The sequence below is a fragment of the Macrotis lagotis genome, chromosome 2 (assembly GCF_037893015.1).
Source record: "Macrotis lagotis isolate mMagLag1 chromosome 2, bilby.v1.9.chrom.fasta, whole genome shotgun sequence".
NCBI classification, from domain to species: domain Eukaryota; kingdom Metazoa; phylum Chordata; class Mammalia; order Peramelemorphia; family Peramelidae; genus Macrotis; species Macrotis lagotis.
In genome coordinates this window covers 290941701-290966158 of record NC_133659.1, presented here as the reverse complement: position 1 = coordinate 290966158, position 24458 = coordinate 290941701, and the positions used below count along the sequence as shown (strand labels likewise).

The 24458-nt window shown below is 40.8% G+C and overlaps 1 protein-coding gene across 1 annotated transcript in view; it reads right to left on the bottom strand.

Moving 5' to 3' along the window:
- Positions 1-21958, bottom strand: part of ZDHHC17 (zDHHC palmitoyltransferase 17) — a 112760-nt gene extending 90802 nt beyond the window's left edge. Inside the window, exon 1 of the mRNA XM_074226471.1 lies at positions 21845-21958. Within this exon, the coding sequence (XP_074082572.1) occupies positions 21845-21937 (93 nt within the window). The 5' untranslated portion in view covers positions 21938-21958. The remainder of the gene's footprint in view (positions 1-21844) is intronic.
- Positions 21959-24458: the final 2500 nt, after the last annotated feature.

Genomic DNA, 24458 nt, shown 5'->3' with positions numbered 1-24458 from the left:
ACCCCAAAACAGGCTTAGATAGACTGGGAAAATGAGCAGAGAAACAAGAGGAAGACCATTGAGAAATATTTTGCAAATGAGCCCAAGAAGGATCAATATACTCAGTCTGAAGATGAGGAAGCACAAGCTCCTGCATGTTAAGACTCCAAGAAAAACAGAAATTCGGATCAGGCTACTACAGAGCTCAAAAAAGATTTTGAAAATCCAATGAGGGAGTTAAAAGAAAAACTGGGAAAAGAAATGAGAGAGATGCAGGAAAAACATGAAAATGAAGCCAGCAGCCTAGTCAAGGAAATCCAAAAAAAATGCTGAAGAAAATAGCATGCTAAAAACCAGCTTAGGTCAAATGGATAAAACAGTTCAAAAAGTTATTGAGGAGAAGAATGCTTTAAAAAGCAAAATTGGCCAGATGGAAAAAGAGATAAGAAAACTCTCTGAGGAGAACAAATCCTTCAGACAAAGAACAGAATTCAAGGAGATTGATGAATTTACCAGAAATCAGCAATCAATACTTCAAAACCAAAAATATGAAAAATTAGAAGAAAATGTGAAATATCTCATTGAAAAAACAACTGATATGAAAAACAGACTTAGCAAAGACAATTTAAAAATTACTGGAATACCTGAAAGTCATGATCAAGAAGAGCCTTGACATCATTTTCAAAGAATTACTACAGGAAAATTGCCCTGATATCCTAGAAGCAGAGGGCAAAATAGAAATAGAGAGAATCCACCAATCCCCTGAGAAAGAGATCCCAAAAAACCAACCCCTAGGAATATTATAGCCAAGTTCCAGAACTCCCAAGTCAAAGAGAAAATATTACAAGCAGCCAGAAGGACACAGTTCAAATATCATATAGCTGAAGTCAGGATCACACAGGACTTAGCAGCAACTACATTGGAAGCTCGTAGGGCTTGGAATACAATATACCAGAAGGCAAAAGAGCTTAGAATCAACCACCCAGCAAGGCTGAATGTCCTCTTCCAGGGAAAAAGATGGACTTTCAATGAACCAGGGGAATTTCAAATGTTCCTGTTGGAATGGCCAGAGCTGAACAGAAGGTTTGATCTTCAGATACAGGACTCAGGTGAAGCATATAGATTGGAGGAGAAGGGGGAAATATGAGGGACTTAATGATGATGAGCTGCATGTATTCCTGTATTTAAAATGATACTGATAATACTCATATGAACCTTCTCAGTTAATACAGCAGGTAGAAGGAGCTTTTATAGTTGAAGCACAGGAGAAAGCTGAATTAGAAGATAAAATATGGTGTAAAAATGGAGTCAATAGAAAAAAGGGAAATGTAATGGGAGAAAGAAAAAGGAGAGGGGGGAATAGGCCAAGATATTTCATAAAATAAGATTTTTCTTTATTACAATGAGCTATTGCAATGATATGGAAGGGGGGAAGGGGGAATGAGGTAATCTTCACTCTCATCAGAGGTGGCTAGGAGAGGAAACAGTATATATACATACACACACACACACACACACACATAACACACACACAAACTCTCAATGGGGTATAGGCATCTGGAGTAAAAAGGAGGGGGGAGCAGGGGGAAGGGGGGGGATGTGAGTGATGGAGGAGAGGATGGACCATGGGGGGAGAGTGGTCAGATATAACACATTTTCTTTTTTTACTTCTTGTAAGGGGCTGGGATTGGGTGGCCTCTCTGGGACCACAGGGCCAGGTGGATTCTGGGCCTAAGGGGTGGTATGGGGGCTCGGGGCCTCTTGGCCCCAGGACCAGGGATCTGCCTGCTGCGCCATTCAGCGACCCTACAGCAGAGTCAGAGTGAAAGGAGAGAGAAAATAGAGTACATAGTAGTGGAGAAATAAGAAAGGAGGGAGTTGTGATCAGCAATGGCAATGGTGGAAAAATATGGAGGTAACTTTTGTGATGGACTTATCATAAAGAATGAGATCCACCCATGACAGAGTTGTTGGTGTTAGAACAAAGACTGAAGCACATTTTTTATTATTATTATTATTATTATTATTATTTGGGGGTGGTGCAGGGCAAATGGGGCTGGGGGTCCTGCCTGGGGCCACATAGCAGGGTGATTGTTGGGTGTTTGAGGCTGGATTTGGACCCAGGTGCTCCTGGCTCAAGGGCCAATGCTCTGCCCGCCACCCAGCCACCCCTACTATTATTACTATTTTTATTTTATTTTGGGTCTTTTTTTTTCCCTTTTTTTTGGTTTTTGCAGGGCAGTGGGGTTCGGGTGGCTTGCATGTCACATGGCTGGATGTGGGCTTGGGTGCTCTTGGCTCCAGGGCTGGTGCTCCGTCCATTGTGCCACCTGGCCATACCTACAATTATTACTATTATTTTTTTAATTTTAATTTTTTTTCTCTCCCCTTTACTTTATTGCTCAAACAAGTCTATATTTATGAGGGAGGGGGTATTTTATTTACTCTTAAACAAGAATATTTTATTAATGTAAAAAAACATTATTTGTACAAAATGAGAATAAATATTAAATAAAAAAATAAATTCTTTGACAGACTTTTACAATGCAGAGTGGAGAATATTTTTCACACGACTTTCCCGGCAATTTTTCATCAAAATTAGGAGTCCTTAACTAAATAGAGTCCTTGGATTTACCAAGCACAATGTTCGATTGCTCTTGGATCTTTTATATCTAAAGTATTTCAATGAAGAGATGATCAAATATGATGAACTTGCTCATCTTAGAACACAATAATCAAAGACAATTATAAGACTTAAGTCTGTTCAGTCCAAAGTTTACTATTTCAATTTTTAAAATCTGTTTTATATATTATAGCTTTCCCTCTCTCTCGATTTTTCCCTTTTTGATTTGATTCTTCTTTCACACACTATATTTAATATGGATATGTGTTTAACGTAGTACCTATCTCAAGATTGTTTCCCATCAGGGAGGGGAGGAAGAAAAATGTGAAATTCAAAAACATTACAAAAATGATTGTTGAAAACTATCTTTGAATGTAGTTGGAATAATAAAAAAATATTTAAAAAAAAAAACTAGGCTAGAATGCATTTGCCAAAGGAACAAGATATACAAAAAGAAACAATGAAGGAAAAGACAGAAAAGGAAGACAGAGGAAGGCTCTCAATGTCAGTATAATAGCCTAAACCAAAGAAAATAATGAAGTAAACTATGGCCATCAAAAAGTATTTATTCTAATACAGCTGACAATACATCAGAGAAGGGAGCCACTAGAATGCAAGGTGGAGAAATAGGAGTTAACCAATACACCCTTCCTTTTAGTAGCAATAAAGTACAGCTTTGCTTAGATAATACAGAAAAATCAGGTAAATAATAGGGCATAACATAAGAAGACAGCCAAGGAAAAATGTTGTTCATTCTATATTACCATCTCAACAACATAAAGTCATAAGAGAATGTGTAGGGCACATTGAGGATGAGTGACTTGACCTAGCACACAAATAGTGAGTGCCATGACTTTAAGTCTGCTCTTTTCAGTCACTAGGAGAGCAAAAATGCTGCCTCTTGAATGATAAAGAAAAACAAAACATGGGGAAGCTAGGCGGCACAATGGATAAAGCACCGGCCCTGGAGTCAGGAGTACCTGGGTTCAAATCCAGTCTCAGACACTTAATAATTACCTAGCTGTGTGGCCTTGGGCAAGCCAGTTAATCCCATTTGCCTTGCAAAAAAACTAAAAAAAAAAGAAAAACAAAAACAAAAAAGAAAAACAAAACAGAAATTCAGAGACTACCTGTGAAAAGATATATGATATTCTATCCTAGTAATCCTCACCAACAAGAATGGGGGGGGGGTGGTGGAAAATTAATGGATTAAGTCCCCAAGGTATGGCAGTCTGGTGGTCTGGATGGAACAGCAGGCAGGGCTTGGTGAGATTGCCAGGATGGAAATGCAAGAAATGATGAATAGAGGAAGAGGAGATGGCATAGCAGCTAGGATGATAGTTTCAATGTTTGATTTTAAGGCACCAGTGGAGATATCTAGTAAGCAGCTATGAACCTAGGATTCAAAGGAAAGGATGAAATGGATATAAATTGGGGATTTGTCCACAAAAGGTGCATTAACATTATGAGAGTAGATGAAATTGCCAGGAAAGAAAGCTCAAAAGAAAAGACTAAAAGACTTGCTAAGAGAAGAAAATTAAGGAATATGTAAATTGAAGCAACTGGTAAAGTCAGGACAATGCTGGAGATATACTATATCTAAATTTCAGCAAGACATTTTATAAAAGTTTTTCTTCACCCTTAGAAACAAGATGAGAAATAAGGTGAATAACTCAAGGAAATCCCAAATGGATTGAATGACCATACACCAAAAAAGGTTAACACATCCCTTTCAAATCACAGAAAGCCTTGTTCCAAATATGTTGTTTGTCCTTCACTTTTTTTTTAAGGTTTTTGCAAGGCAAATGGGGTTAAGTGGCTTGCCCAAGGCCACACAGCTAGGTAATTATTAAGTGTCTGAGACCGGATTTGAACCCAGGTATTCCTGACTCCAAGGCCGGTGCTTTATCCACTACGCCACCTAGCCGCCCCTGTCCTTCACTTTCAAAGAGAACCAATGGCATCAGATATATTGTCTTGACTTGACCATGAATTGAATTTAAGTGAGGCGGGGTTGCAGAAAGCTGTTAGCCTCACTCTTTTGGAGTCATCAAAATCCAGAGGCAGGACAAGTCAGGAGATTGGCCAGGATGCAGTGGATAAGCCTGGACTCTCAGACATGACCCAGGCTTGAGGCATTCCATTCCTGCTTCAGCTGTCCTTCATGGCCATTGGAACAAAATTTATCAACCCATTCTGCCAGAGGAAATCTTCACAGGCTTCAGATCTAGGATTCATGATCCTAGAGCATACCCCACCCCCAACTCTATCCACTGCTGCAACCAACCCCTAATGACCTCTAAAAATTACCACATCCAGATTCCTTCCCTTTTTTTTTTTTTTTTTGCTAATAAATGGTTAGGGTAACACTACTTGCAAAGTAGCTAAGCAAGTTATCTTGTTTGGCTATTTGCTTAGGGATTCCTTTTGCCACAAAGAGAATAAAAGAAGAGAAATCTAATTTAATAAAGTCTTGTTTATATCAATGCAAGGATATTCTGCTTCACTGCTAGGGACTTCCAAAATGTTTTCTGGATTTATTTCACATTAAAGTCATTTTCAATAGCCCTGTTGGAAAGATTAATCAGGAATGCTTATAAGATACTTTCTGAGGTCTCTTCTGGATCTAAAATTAATCAATCAATAAGCATTTAAATGCTTATAAAACACCAGGAACAAAGCTAACACAGGTATACAAAAAGGAAGATAATCTCTACTCTGGGGAACTAACATTCAGATGGGAAGGAGAGTACAAGAAAACACACTTTGGGAGTCTTAATAGGGACCAAATGGGTGGCAATATTAATAACTCAGACATATAAATTATACTCAATTAAAAAATTTGCAAGAAAAATATATTGCATGTTGCTGAATTAAAATCAGTACTCTGAACATTTTTTGAAGAGTGCTGGAAGTTTAAATGAGTTGGATTTACATATCACTTAATATAATTTTCTTATTTGATCCTTATAAATAAAAAAAATTATCCTTAGTTTACAAATAAGGAAATTGAAATTTCAAGATGTTAGTTAAATGACAGTTGAGACAACCACTCAAATCTTCAGAATTCTTAGCTACTTTGCTCCTTTTTCCTCTGTGATTTAATAGAATGTTTCACTTTGGGCAGACAGATTAAATGTCTTTATAATAAATTTACTGCAGAATTTACACAGAAACTGTTCTTGTTTTCAGTAATGGAATTTTGTTTAAAGTCATCACTAGAAATGTCTCAATCTCCCAGGAATTTGTTCTCAGATTCTCTAGGTAATCAAGAAATGAAAACTACCTTGAGCCCTTGGACAGAAGAGAGTATTATTACTCTGCATTCATTTTTCTCCCAACTGAATTGTTCTCTCTTAGTGAATGGGTTGAAAGTTAAGTTTGATTTTGACTGTTAGAATCTTGGTAGGGTGAAGGGAGTTAAATTAACTAGCCATTAGCAAGATGGCAATGAAGTCTGTCCTTTATAATCAAAGTTGATTGACATGACTTGCCCAATTATGTTTATTATACTGTGAGGAATGTTGTGTATATAGACATCTTTCTCACTTGCCCTTTCCAGAACCATTTCACCCCTTGGTCTGATTGGTAGGAAACAAGACTATTGGATGCTGCTAGGAATCTCCTGGCCTCTCAGTTGGTTTCTCTTCCTCCCATCATCAGTGCTAGCCTTGTCTTATAATGCAAACAACTCACCCTCAGGTTCTGTTTTTTTATCGCCCTAGTGTAGAGTACCGTGATGAGAACCAATGATTCCAAATTTTAAATTCTAAAAGTAGAATTTGTAACTTTTAGCATTGTGTCTAAGGCAGTCTCCATGCTTTCATAGAATGAAATATCTTTAATAAGATCCTTCACTCTCACAGAAGAGAGTGTTTGTGATACATTTAGTAGTAGGTGTGCAGGATACGTAGTAGTTACTGCCAAATATGAAATAATTACATAACTTCTGACAGGGGGTGATATCATCCAAGTAGGTCGGCCTAGGCCTTCATGGCATCATCACTGAGCCAAGTATCAACCCACTACCCTCCTGCACACCTCATATTTTGTGTCTAGGTAAGCACCTTTACATGCCACATGGTAACAAGCCCCTCCTATTGTGTGAGGCTCAGAGCAGACAAAGAGACAAAAAAGTACCTGTCCTCAAGAAATTTACACTCCAACTGAAGGAGACAAACATGAAAAGCCTAGTGTTAGAAGCACATGAAAACCTCTTTTTTTTTTTAGTTTACATTTCAATATTAAGAATATTTCCTCCAGTCTAAAATTCTTTGAAAGTGGGCAGAACAAAAATCGAAAGCCTCGACTGGCCCCAAGGAAGTGAAAAGGTCAAGGGGAACTGTCCAAGGAGGAAGCAAGGAGACAATGAAGGGCTCACATTGTACTTTAACTGATCATGACATTTTCCAGGTTCAAAATTCCTAAAAATGTTACTTCAAATTGTCTTAGGATAGAGGGACATGCCCAAGAGCATAGGGGAGAGGAAGGAGAAAGTAGGCTAGTCTGGACTTTTTTCTCTTAGAAATGGCTTAATGTTAAATTACTAACAAGTATTTGTCTAAAACACAACGCGCAACATGGATGTTTTCTTTGACTCCGGGTCCATAGTGCCTAGAATTGGGAGTGTAGAGAGGGGCCAAAGAAACCTGAAAAAGTAGAAAGGGGTCAGGTTATTGGAAAGTTGTATTTGATCTTGGAGATTCACTGGAGTCACTGGGATTAAGTAGCTTGATAGCCACTGCTATCAGAAGCAGGAGAAAGCCAACATCCAAAGGAAGATGGAAATGGTAGGAAGGGGAGACTTGAAGGGGACCTGGCAAGGGGGCATGGCCATGATACAGCGATGTGGAATGAAGAGTTGGCTGAGGCCCTGGGCTCTCCTCAAAGTGAGGTTTTGGAAAGTTTTCAGTTCAGCTGTCACTCAAATACTGAGGAGGTATGAGTACCAGAATTGAAGCAATCTGTGCTGTTTCCTAGTAAGGAGCTAACTTGAGAAGCTCTACAAAGGGTGGGGTGGGGTGGGGTGGGAATGATGACAGCAGAGTTAAAACCAAGCAGGAATGCCAAGATCACACAACCAAGATGAATTAAATTTATTGGGATTAGAATCCAGGTCTCCTCCAACATCCTCTTTGCCATTAAATGATAAGAGATTAGTAAAATAACTCCCTCCATCAAAGCCACAACCAAGGACATCTGCAAGCTATTATATTATTGAACAGAGGTCAGAATTGGTCTTTAGGAAAATCACTCCCCCAGCTGAATCCTGTAGAAGATTGGACTCGAAGAGAGCCACTAAGGCAGGAGACCAGCAAGAAGGCTTCAAGCTCAGAAGTGATCTGGGCCACAACTAAATGGTAGCTTAAGAAGAGGGGAACTTCAAGAATCCTATTATCTTACCAGATAAAGTGAGATTTACAGAAGTAAAAAATTTAAATAATATTACAAGTCATCTTTCTTTTTACCACATTCTCTAAAGTCCCCAATAACTACAACCCTTGGTTCTCTATAATTTCTCCACAATAATGCTAAAAGGGCATGCATGTACTCTGACTTGAAATTATTTATTGAGATAACTATCAACAACCAAGCATTATTTCCTAAAGCTCCAAAATCAAAAAACCTGTTTGCTCTGTTCTCTTTCTACACATTCCTTTAGCACACCTTGTCAGTAGAGGAGAATTTTGTTGTTTTTCACTTGTGTCTGATTCTTCAAGACCCCGTTTGGGGTTTTCTTGGCAAAGATTCTGGAGTGCTTTACAGTTTCCTTCTCCAGCTACATTATACAGAGAAGGAGACTGAAGCTAACAAGGTTGAACGACTTGCCCAGAGTCACATAGCTACTAAGAGTCTGAGGTCAGATTTGAACTTGGGAAGACTCCAGGTCCAGCACTCAGCACCATTTAGCTGCTCTAGGGGAAGATGAGAGAGATAATAGTATCTATTATCTCCATCCTACTTCTCTCTCAGTTAAAGGGTACCAACTTTCCAATTACTCAGTTTCACAACTGTCATCCTGGACTTATCTCCCACATCCAATCTCATTCATTCCACTCACAAACCTACCACCTTAATTATCATCTCTTAATTGACCTAATCCAAATCTCTCCCAGTTTCTGGTATTCTCTCCCTTTTACAATCCTGACCCATGCTGCTTCTGTTCTCCAGAAGCTCCAATGCCTCCTCTTTCCTTGAGGGTAAGATGGAAAGCATATGACCAACCTGTGATCTCCCTTTCCAAGCTTATTTCACATTATTTCACGTACCCTACACCACCAGCCTAAACTGGTCTGTGCAGCTCTCCTCCCATGATACTCCATGTCTTCTACAACTGGAATGCCCTCCTCCTCCCTTCTCCTCCTCAAAGAAGGCCTGGCTCACTTCAAAGCTCCCATAAAGAGCCTTCTGCTCCACCTCAGTTACACATGGGGATGACCACACTCTTGACCTTACCATCAGAACTGGTCTACTCCCATGTTCACAAACTCAGAAATTCTTGTATCTGATCATATACTATTTTATCATTTCATCTCTCCCTATGCCTACAATCTGACCCCTAATCCTGCTATTTATGTCCACCAAGACCTCCATTCCCTCCACCCTTTAGTTCTTTACTATTCTGATCATTCCTTGCTGAATCTCAACCCAGGCTATTTTCCACTATTTGCCTTGTTCAATGTTGTACAGCAGCTAAAAGGAACTGGAAAAAAAGTAAGACTATTAAATGGGTTAGCCACAAGTTTATGACTTAGGTACAAACTGAGTTTTCACTGTTGCAAAGTCATCCTTTCATATCTCACTAATTAAAGAGATAGTGTACTCACCACAGGCTAGTTAGGTCTCTCAGTCTTTTCTCAAACCTCTCTCCATACACTTCCTCCAACTCTTATCTGAGAACTCCACTGAAAAAACAGGAGTCATGTGATGGAAAATACCATCCACATCCAGAGAAAGAATTGTGAAGTCTAAATACAAAGTTTACTATTTTCAATTTTTTAAATTTATTTTATGTATTATGAATTTTTCCCCCTCATGGTTGCCCCCTTTTTGATTTGATTTTTCTTTGACATGATTAATATGAATATGTTTAACATAGGTGTAACATGTATAACTTGTCTTAGATTGCTTTCTATCGGGGAAAAGGGAAGGGAGAGAAGAAGAAAAAATGTGAAATTCAAAAAACCTTACAAAAAATGGTTATTGAAAACTATCTTTACATATAGCTGGAAAATAAATAAATATGAAAACAAATAAATATTAGAAACAAGGGTCATCTGATGAAAGCTCCCTCTTCTCACTTTCATCTCACATTGCTCAGTCATCATCACATTCTTTCCTCCTTCATTCCTGTCTCCAGTAAAAGGATAGCCCTTTTCCTTACTAAGACCAACTCCTACATAACCCTTGATCCCCTTCCCCTCATCTTCTTCAACATATTGCCCCCCCACTTTCTCTAATTTTCAGTTTTACTGTATAATAAATAGCTCCTTTCCTGCTGCCTATATTTCCATGTCTCCCTATTTAAAAAAAAAAAAACCCAAACTGCCCTTGTTTGATTCTACTATTCCAACTATCATCTTTTCATTCTCCCCTCAGTTAAGCTCCTTGAGATCATCTACATTAGGTACCTCCACTTCCTGTCCTCTCACTCTAGTCAAGATCTTCTCCAATCTGGCTTCAGAACTCCTCAGCATTCAACACAAACTGTTCTCTCTAAAGTCACTATATAATGTCTCAATTGTCAAAGCTAATGATCTCTTCTTGATTCTTATTCTTCTTGAACTTTCTACAACTTTTGATCACCCTATCTTCCTGAATATTTCCTTCCTAAGTTTTCACAGTCATGCTCTCTTCTGATTCTTCATCAACCTGTCTAACTACACCTTTATCTTCTTTGCTGGATTCAAGTCATGTCCACAAAATGTAGGTGTCCCTCATGGTTTTGTCTTGGGCCTTCACCTCTTCTCCCTCTATGCCTAGGGTTCTAAACCTGGGGCCAATGAATTTGGGTGTATTTCAACATAAAGGGCTTCCTTTGTAATCTCATTTATTTTATGCTTTTTTTTTAAGGTTTTTGCAAGGCAGATGGGGTTAAGTGGCTTGCCCAAGGCCACACAGCTAGGTAATTATTAAGTGTCTGAGACCGGATTTGAACCCAGACTCCAGATTTGAACTCCTGACTCCAGAGCTGATGCTTTATCCACTGCACCACTTAACCACCCCTATTTTATGCTTTTTAAAAATACTATGCTGGGATGGAGTCCATGGGCTTCACTTAAGACTGCCAAATTAATCCCTGAGGCAATTGGGTGATGTCATATGCTACCATTTCTTTGAGGATGATTCATAGTAAGATACTCAGCCCTCCGCAGCTACACTCCCACAAAAGCCCTTAGGACATCTCAAACAGATGTACCATTGGCATCTCAAATCCCATGTCCTAAACAGAGCACAGTTATCTTTCCCCTCAAATGCTCCCCCACTTCCTCAATTTCCTATTGGGGTTCAGGGCACCCTCATCTTCCAGGAGGTCACTTCAGCTTACTGCCTAATTTTCTCCAAAGTCCTGCAAGTCTTATCTTTTCCATTCTCACATCTTGCTCCACCGCCATGGCTCAGCATTCCTGACCTCTTCCTGTTAGCTTCCTTTCTTCCCTCCAATCCACCTTCCACAAAGTGATCTTCCTGAAACTCAGAAATGGCCATGCCACTCCTCTCCTCCCAAAATCCCAGGAACTCTCTATCCCTTCAAGACCAAACATGAATTTCCCTGACTGATCATTTTGAGTTCTTTACCACCCAGCACTTTCCCACCTTTTTCTCCAACAACTGGACTATCACGTATCAAGCTAAACAGGCCTACTTGTTCTTCCAAGCACCCTTCCTCTCTGGACTCCACGACTTTGCACAGACTAGCCCACCCTCCTGAGTTCAAAGCTTCCTTCAAGCTTTAGCTCAAACCCTGCCTTCTACCAGACCTTCTCGAAATTCTTCCTTGCTGAGATGATTCTCCAGCTACTTGGTAGAGACTGGAGTTTCCCCTCAGTGAGGACAGAGACAGACAGAGTTTTTACCCATTTCTGGGTCTTCAGCAAAATGCCTGGCACATAATAAATGCTAAATAAATATTGGTGACCAACCCACAAAAACAAACCACCTTATGCCCCCAAGGAGCTTACTTTCTACCAGTCTACAATGTGAAAATCTGTGTGTAGGAAAGGACCTGTTATTTCACTGAGAGAGAGAGAATTCCATTAAGGACCCTTTCTACCAATGCAGATCTGCCCAATTTATAGCCTACAGTTTGTCAGAGCTGTCTGGAGCATCCTGACAGCCATCATTTGTTGGAAATGGGGTCTTCATGCTTGAAGACCAACTTTCTGCCCAAGATACCACATGATTTCTAAACAAAATAAATACATTTTAAATATAAAATAGTAAAGTGCAAAGAGTTGACTTTGGTATTGAAGGAATAACATTTAAATCCCATTATTGATGCTTATCACCAATGTAATCTAAGCATGTCAATGAGCTCCTCTGAGCTTCAAATCCCTCTTTTATAAAATGAGGAGACTGGTTTAGATGACCTCTGAGGTCCCTTCTAGTACTAGACCCATGAATTATGACTCTCTAATTTTGAAGAAAGGCATCAGCAACTAAGAATATGAGGAAAGATCTTATGTATGAAGTTGCTTTTGAAGTGAGCTTTAAAGGAAAGTAAGGATTCTAAGAGCAGAGGTGAAGAAGTTTATTCCTGGCAAGAGGGGGATGCCTGTATAAAGGAAGGAAGACAAAAATTGGAACATAGAATAACATAATTAAGAAGAGCAATATGTAATAGGGCAAGAAAAGGAGACTAGAGTTTTAAATGCAAATCAGTTATTAGTAAGAGTAGTAATAGGGAGCCACAAGGTTTGAATTGATGACAGTCAGACCTGTGCTTCAGGAAAAATCACTTTGGCATCTGTGTGAAAGAAAAGTTGGAGAAGCAGAGAGATCTGAGTGGGGATACCATTTGAAGGCTAATGTGACAGGCCAGAAGAGTGGTTATGAGGGTGGTAGTCCTGTGGGTAGAGAGAAAACACTGTTAACTTGTTAGTTACAAGGGGGTGAAGTAGAGTAAGAAGAAAAGGACCAAAGGCTGCAACCTGGGCAGGAAGTTTGGAAGAGGAGCAGATTTAGAGAAAAACAACTGAGTTCTGTTTTAGCCTGTTGAGTAGAATATCCAGTTCAAATGTAAAAATGGAGTCCAGGAGATATACTATAATAGGATATACAAACAAAGGAGTCATCTGTGAAGAGATAACAACTGAACTCGTATTTTGATATTTCAAGGGTCTTTAATATTTCAAGGTAATATTTTCCTATATATTCTCTATAACTCAGTAAAAAAAGAAAATGTCATTCATGTTTAACCTGGTATAGATATGCTGTCCCTTGGACAACAGGTTTATAATCTATCACTGGATTAGTAACTGAACCAGATCCAACTTAACAGGAGCTATCAGACTCTAACTCCATTGGCACAGCCTCCAAGAAATCAATCAATCATCAAGTATATCACAATTTAAGCACCTACTACACATACCATTCTAGGCAATGAGGATACAGTTATAAAAGTGTCTCAAAGAACTTAATATTCTACTAGAGGACACACAGTATGTTCACAGTAAGGGAATACAAAGGAAAACATTAATAAAATTATACAGATTCATGGAAAAGCAAATATTCATAAAAAAAGATCATTTCCCCAGTCCATCTAGATTTCTGTTTCTCAAACAAAATCATATTTGAGACTAACTTGTTTCAAACTGTCTTGTACATACTAGCAACCTCAACTCCATACTCTCAGCTAATTAGGATATAATTGGGCAGGAAGGAAGAAGAAAAAGGAAAGCTTTCTGAAAATGTATAGGTTTTAAGAATAACTTTTGATGGTAAAAATTTGGGGTACTGGCTAGTAGGTTTGTAAAATCAAAACACTGATCTAGCTGGTCTGCATATTTATCTATTTACAGAATAAGCATTATATAAATGCTACATATAAGATAAACATTTATGGCTATTTTCTCATAGTATCATGAAAATTATCAAATCTTTTTTCAAGCGGGCAAGTATATTGCATTATTTTTTCTTCCCTGAAAATTAAGACAATTACTAAAATACTGAGACCATAAATGTATATATTTAGGTTCTCAGGGTGAAAAGAAAGACTAAGTTTGTTCCCAAACTTCAGAGAAAAAATGAGAATGATCTGAGAATCAGAGGACAAGTGCAACAAGGATCTGGATAGAGTAGCTTAAACTGACAAAATGAACCTTGAAGCAAGTGATTGGAGTCCACCCATGCCTCCTCCTGACCCAAGATGTTAGAAGGGCTATGAGGAAATGCCATCTCTACAACAATGTTTGGACTTTATGGAATAAAGTACTTTATTAGTTAACCACCCTTGATCTTTTTGATTTATCAAAAGAGTAATGCAAGACACATACCAAGTTTTTGCTGATGTTTCATCTTACATTTATCCCTGTTCTCTAAAGTTCTATCAGATTGGCTGGTTTCAAAGATCATCTCTTTATATTTCATTTCCAGGTTCTTACTTTCTTCCATTCTTAGACAATTAAAGGTCTGATTGATAATCTTGAGTTCAAACTATGAAAGTTCTAGATTTAAAAGTTAGGATCTGAACCCAATTTCCAGCTCCAAATCCATTTTACAGTAAAGAAACTGAGGCCAAGAAAAATCATATTATCATCACTATGGAATTAGAGGTCTATGGGGATCACATAGCTAGTAAATGACAAAGCAGAGCCTAAAATCCAAGTGTTCTCCCTACTGAATATGCCTAGCTGTTCTTCTTAAGTACTTAATCTAAGTGGAGAATTTTGTGCTAGGAAGAGCTAGAAAGTTTAGATAAAATGAAGTCAGACCCTCAGAGTCCCTAGTCCAGAATAGGCTTCATTCCTCTTCCATGTGACAGCCCTCCAAATACTTTAAGGCAGTTCTATCCTAGTAAGCCTCTCCTTTGGGCTTCTGTGCTTTAGTAAGACAGCTGCAATGACTCTGTAGTCAGATTCCACTTCTGAGTCACAACTTAAGACACTTGTTTTCTTGTATAGGCAAAAGACAACTTCTCTGAACCTCAGTTTCCTGACATGTAAAGAGGAGGGAACAATACTACCTAACAATTAAAGGAGCAAATAAAATTATGTAATTATAATAGAGGAAAGAGAACTAACACTGAAGTCATAGGACCTGGGTTCAAATCTTGCCCCTGTCACCTTGGCCAAATGCCTTAATCTCTCTGGTTTTGACCTTTGTTCTTGAAGAAGACCCTGACATTAGATGCCTCCTTGCACATGACTTGCCCAAGGTCACACACAAGTGTCAAGTCTGAGGCTGGATTAGAACTCCTGTCCTCCTGACTTGCAAGGCCAGTGCTCTATCCACTGAGTATTTCTACTCCCCACAGCAGTTTTTTTCCAAATTTTATTTTCTCCTCTGTAAAATGAGAGGGGTTGCACTATGTGTCCTCCAAGAACCCATCCCATTTTCTATTCATGATAGAACTAGATATCTATTTTTAGGGGATGAAACTTAGGATTTCATTGTCAAAGGGTACTTCCAAATAAGGGAAATCCCTCTAACAAAGAAGATCAAGAGCCTAGGAGAGGTACCTAGTGGTACCAAAGAGGTTAAGGGGTTTCTCCAGGGGCATATGACACATGTCATAGACAAGACTTGAACCTGCTGAGTCTTCACTTGAAGGCCAACTCTCTATCAACACCCCTAGAGACTGTCTCTCTGTACAAATGATCATTATTCAGGCTAAATATTCAGAGATCTTTTGAGATTTTTTTAATGATTTCCATAGAACAAGGTATATGTGTTTTCCACAAGATCATGGCTGAATGTCTATGGACATAGTCCAATCCACAAGTAAGGCAACTGCTGTGTGACAAGTTCAGAAGTCAATGGTTATCTCCCTTGCTCTGAACATTATTATAGTTCTTCTAATGGAACCTGACTCATTCTGATTTAACATCATCATGATATTAACAAAAAAATTTTTTTTAAATATTTTATTTATTTTTCTAGCTACATACAACAGTAGTTTTCAACAATCATTTTTTTTTTGCATTTGAGCTTCACATTTTTCTCCCTCCCCCTGATAGAAAGCAATCTGTATAGGTATAATCATGGTAAATAAACATGGATTCATACTAATCACATTGTGAAAGAAGAATCAAATCAAAACGGGAAAAAAATAGTAAGTCAGACAACCTTTGAAAATTGAAGATAGTAAGCTTTGATCTGCATTTAGAGCCACAGTTCCTACTCTTGAGTATGAATGGTATCACAAGTCTTTTAGAATTGTCTTTGATTACTATACTGCTTAAGTGAACAAATCCATCACAGCTGATCATCATTCCCTGTTATTATCGATATTTATAATCTTCTGGTTCTGCTCGCTTCACTCAGCATCAATTCATGCAAGTCTTTCCAGGCTTTTCTATAGTGCCATCCCTCATGATTTTTCTTATAGAATAATAGTACTCCATCACATTCATAAACCACAAATTTATTCATCCATTCCCCTACTGATGGGCAACCCCTCAATTTCTAATTTTTTGTCACTATGAAAAGAGCTGCTATAAATGTTTTGTACATTTTTGTGATTTCTTTGGGATACAGATCTAGTAGTGGCTTGGCAGATTCAAAGGGTATGCACAGTTAGATTGTCCTTTTGGTTATAATTCCAAATTGCTCTCCAGAAAGGTTGGATCAGTTCACAACTCCACCAACAATGCATTAGTGTCCCAGTTTTCCAGCATCCCTTCCAACATTGATCTCAACTAAAATCTTTAAGGTTTTTACTCTATACACAAACTGCCTAACCAATCTTCCCCCATCTTGTACTTACACTTTAGATTTGGGGAACCTAAATGTCTCTTAAATCTATTCCTATTCCCTACTGGTAATCTCATCAGACTCAATGGCATCGACTATCATTTTTATACAAAATACCACCATATCCATATATCCAAACCTTATCTCTCCTGAATTCAGTCTTATATAAACCAGCTGCTATCTGGGCATTTCTAATTGTATTTCAAAATAAGAACAAAAAAGATAATAACAAAATTACAAATTGATAACAAAATAAGTCCAAAAAAAAAGCACACATTTTTAAGCCCTAAATTGTGCTCTTTTTACCTTGTCCTCATCTCCATGGAAGATGTCAATGTCATCTTTAATTTTATCCTCTCTCTCTCACCAATCATAGCCAAACAACTGACAAGATTTATCAATTCTAATTCCATACTGTAGCTCATAGTCATCTCCTTTTCTCCACTCACACTGCCTGATTTGGGTTCCAATTATCTCTTGCCTGGACTACTGCAAAATCTTCCTCTTTAGGCTGACTGTTGCCCCTCCAACATTGCTCCTCCTCAATTTATTCCTCAGATATTTTTCAAATTGATATTCCTATAACACAAGTCTGCCCCTCATCATGCATCCCTCTTGCTTTCTGGATGAAATACAAACTTATATAGGATAAGAATAGGTATTTTAAAACTGGGAGAAACCTTAGCAAGTCCAATCACCTCATTTTACAGAGGAAAAAAAAACCCTTATACACAGAGAAGTAAAAATGACTTGCCTAAGGTCACAAGGATGGGAACTGAATTCAGGTCTTCCTTCACAATTTGCCTACAGTTTACCTTTCCAGACTTAGTTCACATTACTCTTTTTCATGCACTCTACATTCCTGCCAAAGTGACTTTTTTAATATTCTTCCTACAAGTGACTTTTTTAATATTCTTCCTACATGGGGCAGCTAGGTGGCTAGAGCACCAGCCCTGGAGTCAGGAGTCCCTGAGTTCAAATCTGGCCTCAGACACTTAATAATTACTTAGCTGTATGGCCTTGGGCAAGCCACTGAACCCCATCTGCCTTGCAAAAACCTTGGGAAAAAAAAATTTTTCTTCCAAATGAGGAACTTCTATTTTTCAGAGTCTGTCCCTGAGCTTCCTTCTATTGTTTTCAATAGAATCAAACTCTTAAATCCAATTCAAGGACAGTGAAAACATCAACAGTGACATCACTGCTCCTCTATGAAAATGGACCAATGACACATTCCTCCCCTTATATCTCAAAATTCCTAGTTTACTTCAAAGTTCAGATTAATGCTAACAAGTCAATCTTGATTCCCTCTGTAGCCAGTGTCCTCTTGGCAAACATTATTTTTGTATTTATTTAGAATTTAATTTTCTATGAATATTTCCCCCTCCAATCGATGGAAGCTCCTTGAAGGCAGGGACAGCATCTGTCTTTGTATACTCTGGTACATGATAAGTAATAAATACTTGTTACATGATTCAGTCTGCTTCAGTGCGGTCTGATTTCAGCTTCCTAATAATTTTCTAAATCCTGATTCTATTATCCAAAATAGTAGCTATCCCTACCAGCTTGGGAAATGAAAATATGATAAGCATGTCTTCTATGTCTTCATCCAAGTCACTGACAAATGCTCACTAGGCCCTATTTACAGCAAGTTTTTCCTCTGCTTTGACATCTATTGATCAATATTCTAATCAAGGTTGTTTTACCAGCTATGAAACCACCTAATAATACTACCATCCAGTGCCCATTTCTGATTCTTGTACATAATCATATTGCAAAAGACTGTCAGATGCCTAGCTAAAATTCAGATACACAGAATCCATGGCATTTCCATTACTGGTGATGTTATTTTTTTAAATGAACACAAGGAAAAGTCCATCTTTCAATAAAGAACTAGATTCTGAAAATTTTAAATGTTAAACTATAACGTTAAAAATTGAGGGGCAGCTAGGTGGCGCAGTGGATAGAGCACCGGCCCTGGAGTCAGGAGTACCTGGGTTCAAATCCGGCCTCAGACAATAATTTCCTAGCTGTGTGGTCTAGGGCAAGCCACTTAATCCTATTGCCTTGCAAAAAAAAAAAAAAAAAAAACCTTAAAAAATTGAAAAAGAATGCTGCACTTGAAGTCATGAGTGGCTTGCATTCAAATCTCAATGAGGCAAATTATGTTACCTCTCTGAAACTCAGTTTCCTTATCTGTAAAATGAGAATACTATTTGTAGTATCTATCTCACAGGGTATGACTGGATCAAATGAGATTATTTTAAATATTTTGCAAAGTTTAAAGTCCCATATAAAGTCCTGCTATCACTGTAATTTGTTCACAAAGAACAAGTCATCCTTATTTGAGATCAAACTCCAAATACTTGTTAAGCACCTACTATGTGTAAAACACAGTAGTACTCCTAGAACACAATATGACTGTGTGACAATGGCAGTTTGGGATTATAGAGGGCCAGTCTTTAAGCCAGGAAGGCCTGAGTACAAGTCTCCTCACTGAAGCATAAAGCATACTCTTCCCTATGTAACAGGGAAAGCCACTTACTGGCTCAGAGCTCTCTCTGGACATCTCTTGAAGATTATAAATTGCAGAGGAGCTGTCAATCTGCATGGAAGAAGAGGGTTTCCAGACTGGGAGATAACACCATATAGAGAATAACCCCAAACAAACATTTAACTCAGCTAAAGATTTATCCTCATTGCTCAGTGCATAACATAAAAACGTTTAAGTGACTAGAAAGCAAGTTTCTTGGGCATAGAGTGGTCTCTTCAACACCCATCATAGGTATTTTTCATATGAAGCATTTAATATTTGCAGAAATGGACTGAATAGGAGATTCCACAGAACAAAATCTAGAGCTGGCTGAAATTATTCTAATGTAGAAATCCCCAGATTTCAAAGTTTTTCAGTCAACAAAACAGATACTTTAGCTATAGTTGCTCCCTTCCCCCCAAAATAGTCCAGTTTACTAAGTCTCTGCCAAGATATGTTGAAAGTTTTACATACCTATAAAAATGCCAGCTATTATTATTATTACCCGCCAGGGTTGAATCAAGTGAAATAAACATGTCACATGTCTTACAACTAAACATGTCAAATGTTTTGCAAACCTTAAGAGTTCTCCATAAGAACTGGAATGACTTTTCAGTTGTGTCCAGCTTTTTGTGACCCCATTTGGGGTTTTTTGGCAAAGATTGTGCCATTTCCTTTTACAGATGAGGAAACTGAGGCAAAGAGAGTTGTCACTTGCCTAAGGTCACACAGCTAGAAAGTGTCTGAGGACAGGTTTGAACTCAGGAAAATGAGTCTTCCTAACTTCAGGACAGGCATTCTATCCACTGTGCCATTAATTGTTTTTGTTGTTGGTTTGCTGTGAGGATCTTATGAAATGATATGGAAAGTGATTTGCAAACCCTGGCCATTATGCATTATAATTACTGGTTTATAAAATATATAATACAACAATTAGATATTGTTGTATTATTATCATTATGCATTATGTATATATTATAATTATTAATATTAGTATTAAACCTCAGTGGTTTGCTGTAAGGATGACATGAAAATATTTGGAAAGTGTTTAGCAAACCTTATAGCTCTACTTAACTCCTGGCTATTAGGTATTATAATTAGCCTTAGTATGAAACTCCACTGTGAGGATCATATAAAATATATGGGAAGTGCTTTGCAAACCATAAAGCCCTACATGACTTGGCTATTATGTGTTATAATTATTAGTATTAATATCTCTATAATAACAATGAATACAAGAATTAGCATTAGTATGAATTATAATTATTCACGTTAGCATTAAACCCCGCTGGTTTGCTGTGAGGATCGTGTGAAATGCATGGACAGTGCTCTGCAAACCATAGAGCCCTTATGCATTATGATTATGAGTATTGATATCTCTATAACAACAATGAATACAAGAATTAGCATTAGTATGAATTATAATTACTAATGTTAGCATTAAACCCCGCTGGTTTGCTGTGAGGGTCATACGAAATGTATGGGAAGTGCTTTGCAAACCATAGAGCCCTTATGCATTATAATTATTAGTATTGATATCTCTATAATAACAATGAATACAAGAATTAGCATTAGTATGAATTATAATTATTCACGTTAGCATTAAACCCCGCTGGTTTGCTGTGAGGATCGTGTGAAATGCATGGACAGTGCTCTGCAAACCATAGAGCCCTTATGCATTATGATTATGAGTACTGATATCTCTATAACAACAATGAATACAAGAATTAGCATTAGTATGAATTATAATTATTCACGTTAGCATTAAACCCCGCTGGTTTGCTGTGAGGATCGTGTGAAATGCATGGACAGTGCTCTGCAAACCATAGAGCCCTTATGCATTATGATTATGAGTACTGATATCTCTATAACAACAATGAATACAAGAATTAGCATTAGTATGAATTATAATTATTCACGTTAGCATTAAACCCCGCTGGTTTGCTGTGAGGATCGTGTGAAATGCATGGACAGTGCTCTGCAAACCATAGAGCCCTTATGCATTATGATTATGAGTATTGATATCTCTATAACAACAATGCATACAAGAATTAGCGTTAGTATGCATTATAACTGTTAATGTGAGCATTAACGTCCTCGGCGTCCCGAAGATTAGCAGGTCTAGGACAACACCACCAGAATGAGCACTAGTGTGCATGACTGCTACTGTGAGTACTGGCCCCAGGGTGGCAGTGAGGCCCACGGGGCAGCGCCGCACGCCGGGCACTGCCATGAGCGTCTCCACAGCCACCGCGTCTGTCAGGGCATCACTGGACCACCCTGCCCCCCGCACAGCCCGGCTCTCCGGTCACGGTTTCGGTGCCAGCGTTTACGCTGCCACCCGCAGCTGGGCGCCGAGCCTCTCCGGTGGTGCCCGGCTGCTGCTGGGGGCCGGCGGCTGTGCCCGCTGTGCCCGCTTCGCGCGGCGCCCCTCGGGTAAACAAGCGGGGGAGGGGAGCCCCGGGCCCGCTGCCCCTCACAGGCGTTGGGCCCGGCCCCGGCGGGCGCCCGCACGCGACCTTGAGCGCCCACAGCCGCGGGCCCCGGACGCGTGGGGCCGCCTCCTCCGTGCGCGCCCCCGGCCCGCGGCCCCCCCCCCAGGGGCTGTCACGGCGGGCCCGCCCCCGGGGCTCGCCCCTCCCCCGCCCCGCCGGCCCGAGGCGCCCCCTCCCCCGCCCCGCCCGGGCCGCCGCCCCCGCCGCGGGCCGCCGCCCGGCCGCACCCCGCGCGCCCCGCGGCCCGGGGCAGGGGCAGAGTGCGGGGCCGCGGCCCAGCCCGGGCCCGGCGCGGCCGCTCACCTCGGGATGCAGAATGGGGACGCAGCCCGCTTCCTTCTCGTACTCATCCGGGCCGTCCGCCATCTTGGAGTTAAATCCCTCCCCGCGCTGCATGCCGGGAGAAAGCGTTTCGGCCTGGCGGGGCGCGCGGGGCGCGCGGGGCCGGGGGCGGGGGGAGGGCGGGCGCGAGCCTCGGAGGACGCCGCGCGCCTGCCTCGCGCCCCCGGCGCTCCGCCCCGCCCCCCGCCGCCCGGCGCGGAGGGCTCCCCGCTGCACGCATGCGCCGCCGCGCGCCGCGGCCCGGCCCCGCCCCTCCCGGCCGGCGCCCGGCCCCGGGGGTCGCGGCGTGCGGGGCCGTCCGTGTGCGCGGCGGGGCCGGAGGCTTTGACCTTGAGCCGCCCGAGCAGCACCGGGTCCTGAAGCCCCCCGCCGCCATCGAAGCTGTCCGGCCGAACCGGGACCCGAGGGACCTGGGGGTCGGGGCTGGAAGTCCGGCTCCAGCGCGCGGCCCGCCCCAGCCCTTGCGGGGACGGGCCCCTCAGCAGCCCTGCCCCTGGCCAGCCCGGGCTCCTCACCGGGCCCCGGGCACGGGCATGCCACTGACTTGGCACGGCCTCCCCTCGGCTTAGGAAGGACACTGAGGTAGGCAGCGTGCACTGGTTTGCCCAGGGTGGCGGAGAGAGCCAGGCCGGGGAACTCAGGCCAAACACGAGGACTGCCCTGTGCTTTGGAATTGGGAACAAATCTTGCCATTTTTCCAAAGTGTTGACAGGTGTACCCCGTGTAGCGCCGAGTCTGGCAACAGACACCCACTATTCCTTTGTCCTTGAAAATCTGAAGCTACGCTGGACCTAAGTAGTTGTCCTTGGTCATATACGCTGTCCTTGGTCATATACACTGTCCTTGGTCAGGTACACTGTCCTTGGTCGTATACACTGTCCTTGGTTAGGTACGTTGTCCTTGGTCATATACACTGTCCTTGGTCATGTACACTGTCATTGGTCATGTACACTGTCCTTGGTCATATACACTGTCCTTGGTCAGGTACACTGTCCTTGGTCATATACACTGTCCTTGGTCAGGTACACTGTCCTTGGTCGTATACACTGTCCTTGGTCAGGTACGCTGTCCTTGGTCATATACACTGTCCTTGGTCATGTACACTGTCCTTGGTCATATACGCTGTCCTTGGTCAGGTACACTGTCCTTGGTCATGTACGCTGTCCTTGGTCATATACGCTGTCCTTGGTCAGCTACGCTGTCCTTGGTCAGGTACACTGTCCTTGGTCATATATGCTGTCCTTGGTCAGGTACGCTGTCCTTGGTCATATACACTGTCCTTGGTCAGGTACACTGTCCTTGGTCATATATGCTGTCCTTGGTCAGATACACTGTCCTTGGTCAGGTACACTCGTCCTTGGTCATATACACTGTCCTCAGTCAGGTACACTGTCCTCGGTCAGGTACTCTCGTCCTTGGTCAGGTATACCCGTCCTTGGTCATATACACTGTCCTTGCTCTGTACATTCACCTTTAGTCATGTACACTCATCCTTGGTCATGTACATACACCTTTAGTCATGTACACTCTTCCTTGGTCATGTACGTTGACCCTTGGTCATGTACACTCATCCTTGGTCATATGCACTCTTCCTTGGTCATGTACATTCACCTTTAGTCATGTACACTCATCCTGGTCATGTAAGTTGACCCTTGGTCATGTACATTCACCCTTAGTCATGTACACTCATCCTTGGTCATGTAAGTTGACCCTTGGTCATGTACACTCGTCCTTGGTCATATGCACTCTTCCTTGGTCATATACATTCACCCTTAGTCATGTACACTCATCCTTGGTCATGTACATTTGTCCTTGGTCATATACATTCACCCTTATGTACACTCTTCCTTGGTCATGTACACTTGTCCTTGGTCATAAATATTCATCTTTGATCACATCCACTTGTCCTTGGTCATGTACATTTGTCCTTGGTCATGTACATTCACCCTTAGTCATGTACACTCTTCCTTGATCATGTACACTCATCCTTGGTCATGTACATTTGTCCTTGGTCATGTACATTCACCCTTAGTCATGTACACTTTTCCTTGGTCATGTACATTCACCCTTAGTCATGTACACGCTTCCTTGGTCTGTACATTTACCCTTAGTCATGTACACTCATCCTTGGTCATGTACATTTGTCCTTGGTCATGTACATTCACCCTTAGTCATGTACACTTTTCCTTGGTCATGTATACTCATCCTTGGTCATATACATTCACCCTTAGTCATATACACTCTTCCTTGGTCATGTACGTTGACCCTTGGTCATGTACACTCATCCTTGGTCATATGCACTCTTCCTTGGTCATGTACATTCACCCTTAGTCATGTACACTCATCCTTGGTCATGTACATTTGTCCTTGGTCATGTACATTCACCCTTATGTACACTCTTCCTTGGTCATGTACACTTGTCCTTGGTCATAAATATTCATCTTTGATCACATCCACTTGTCCTTGGTCATGTACATTTGTCCTTGGTCATGTACATTCACCCTTAGTCACGTACACTCTTCCTTGGTCATGTACACTCATCCTTGGTCATGTACATTTGTCCTTGGTCATGTAC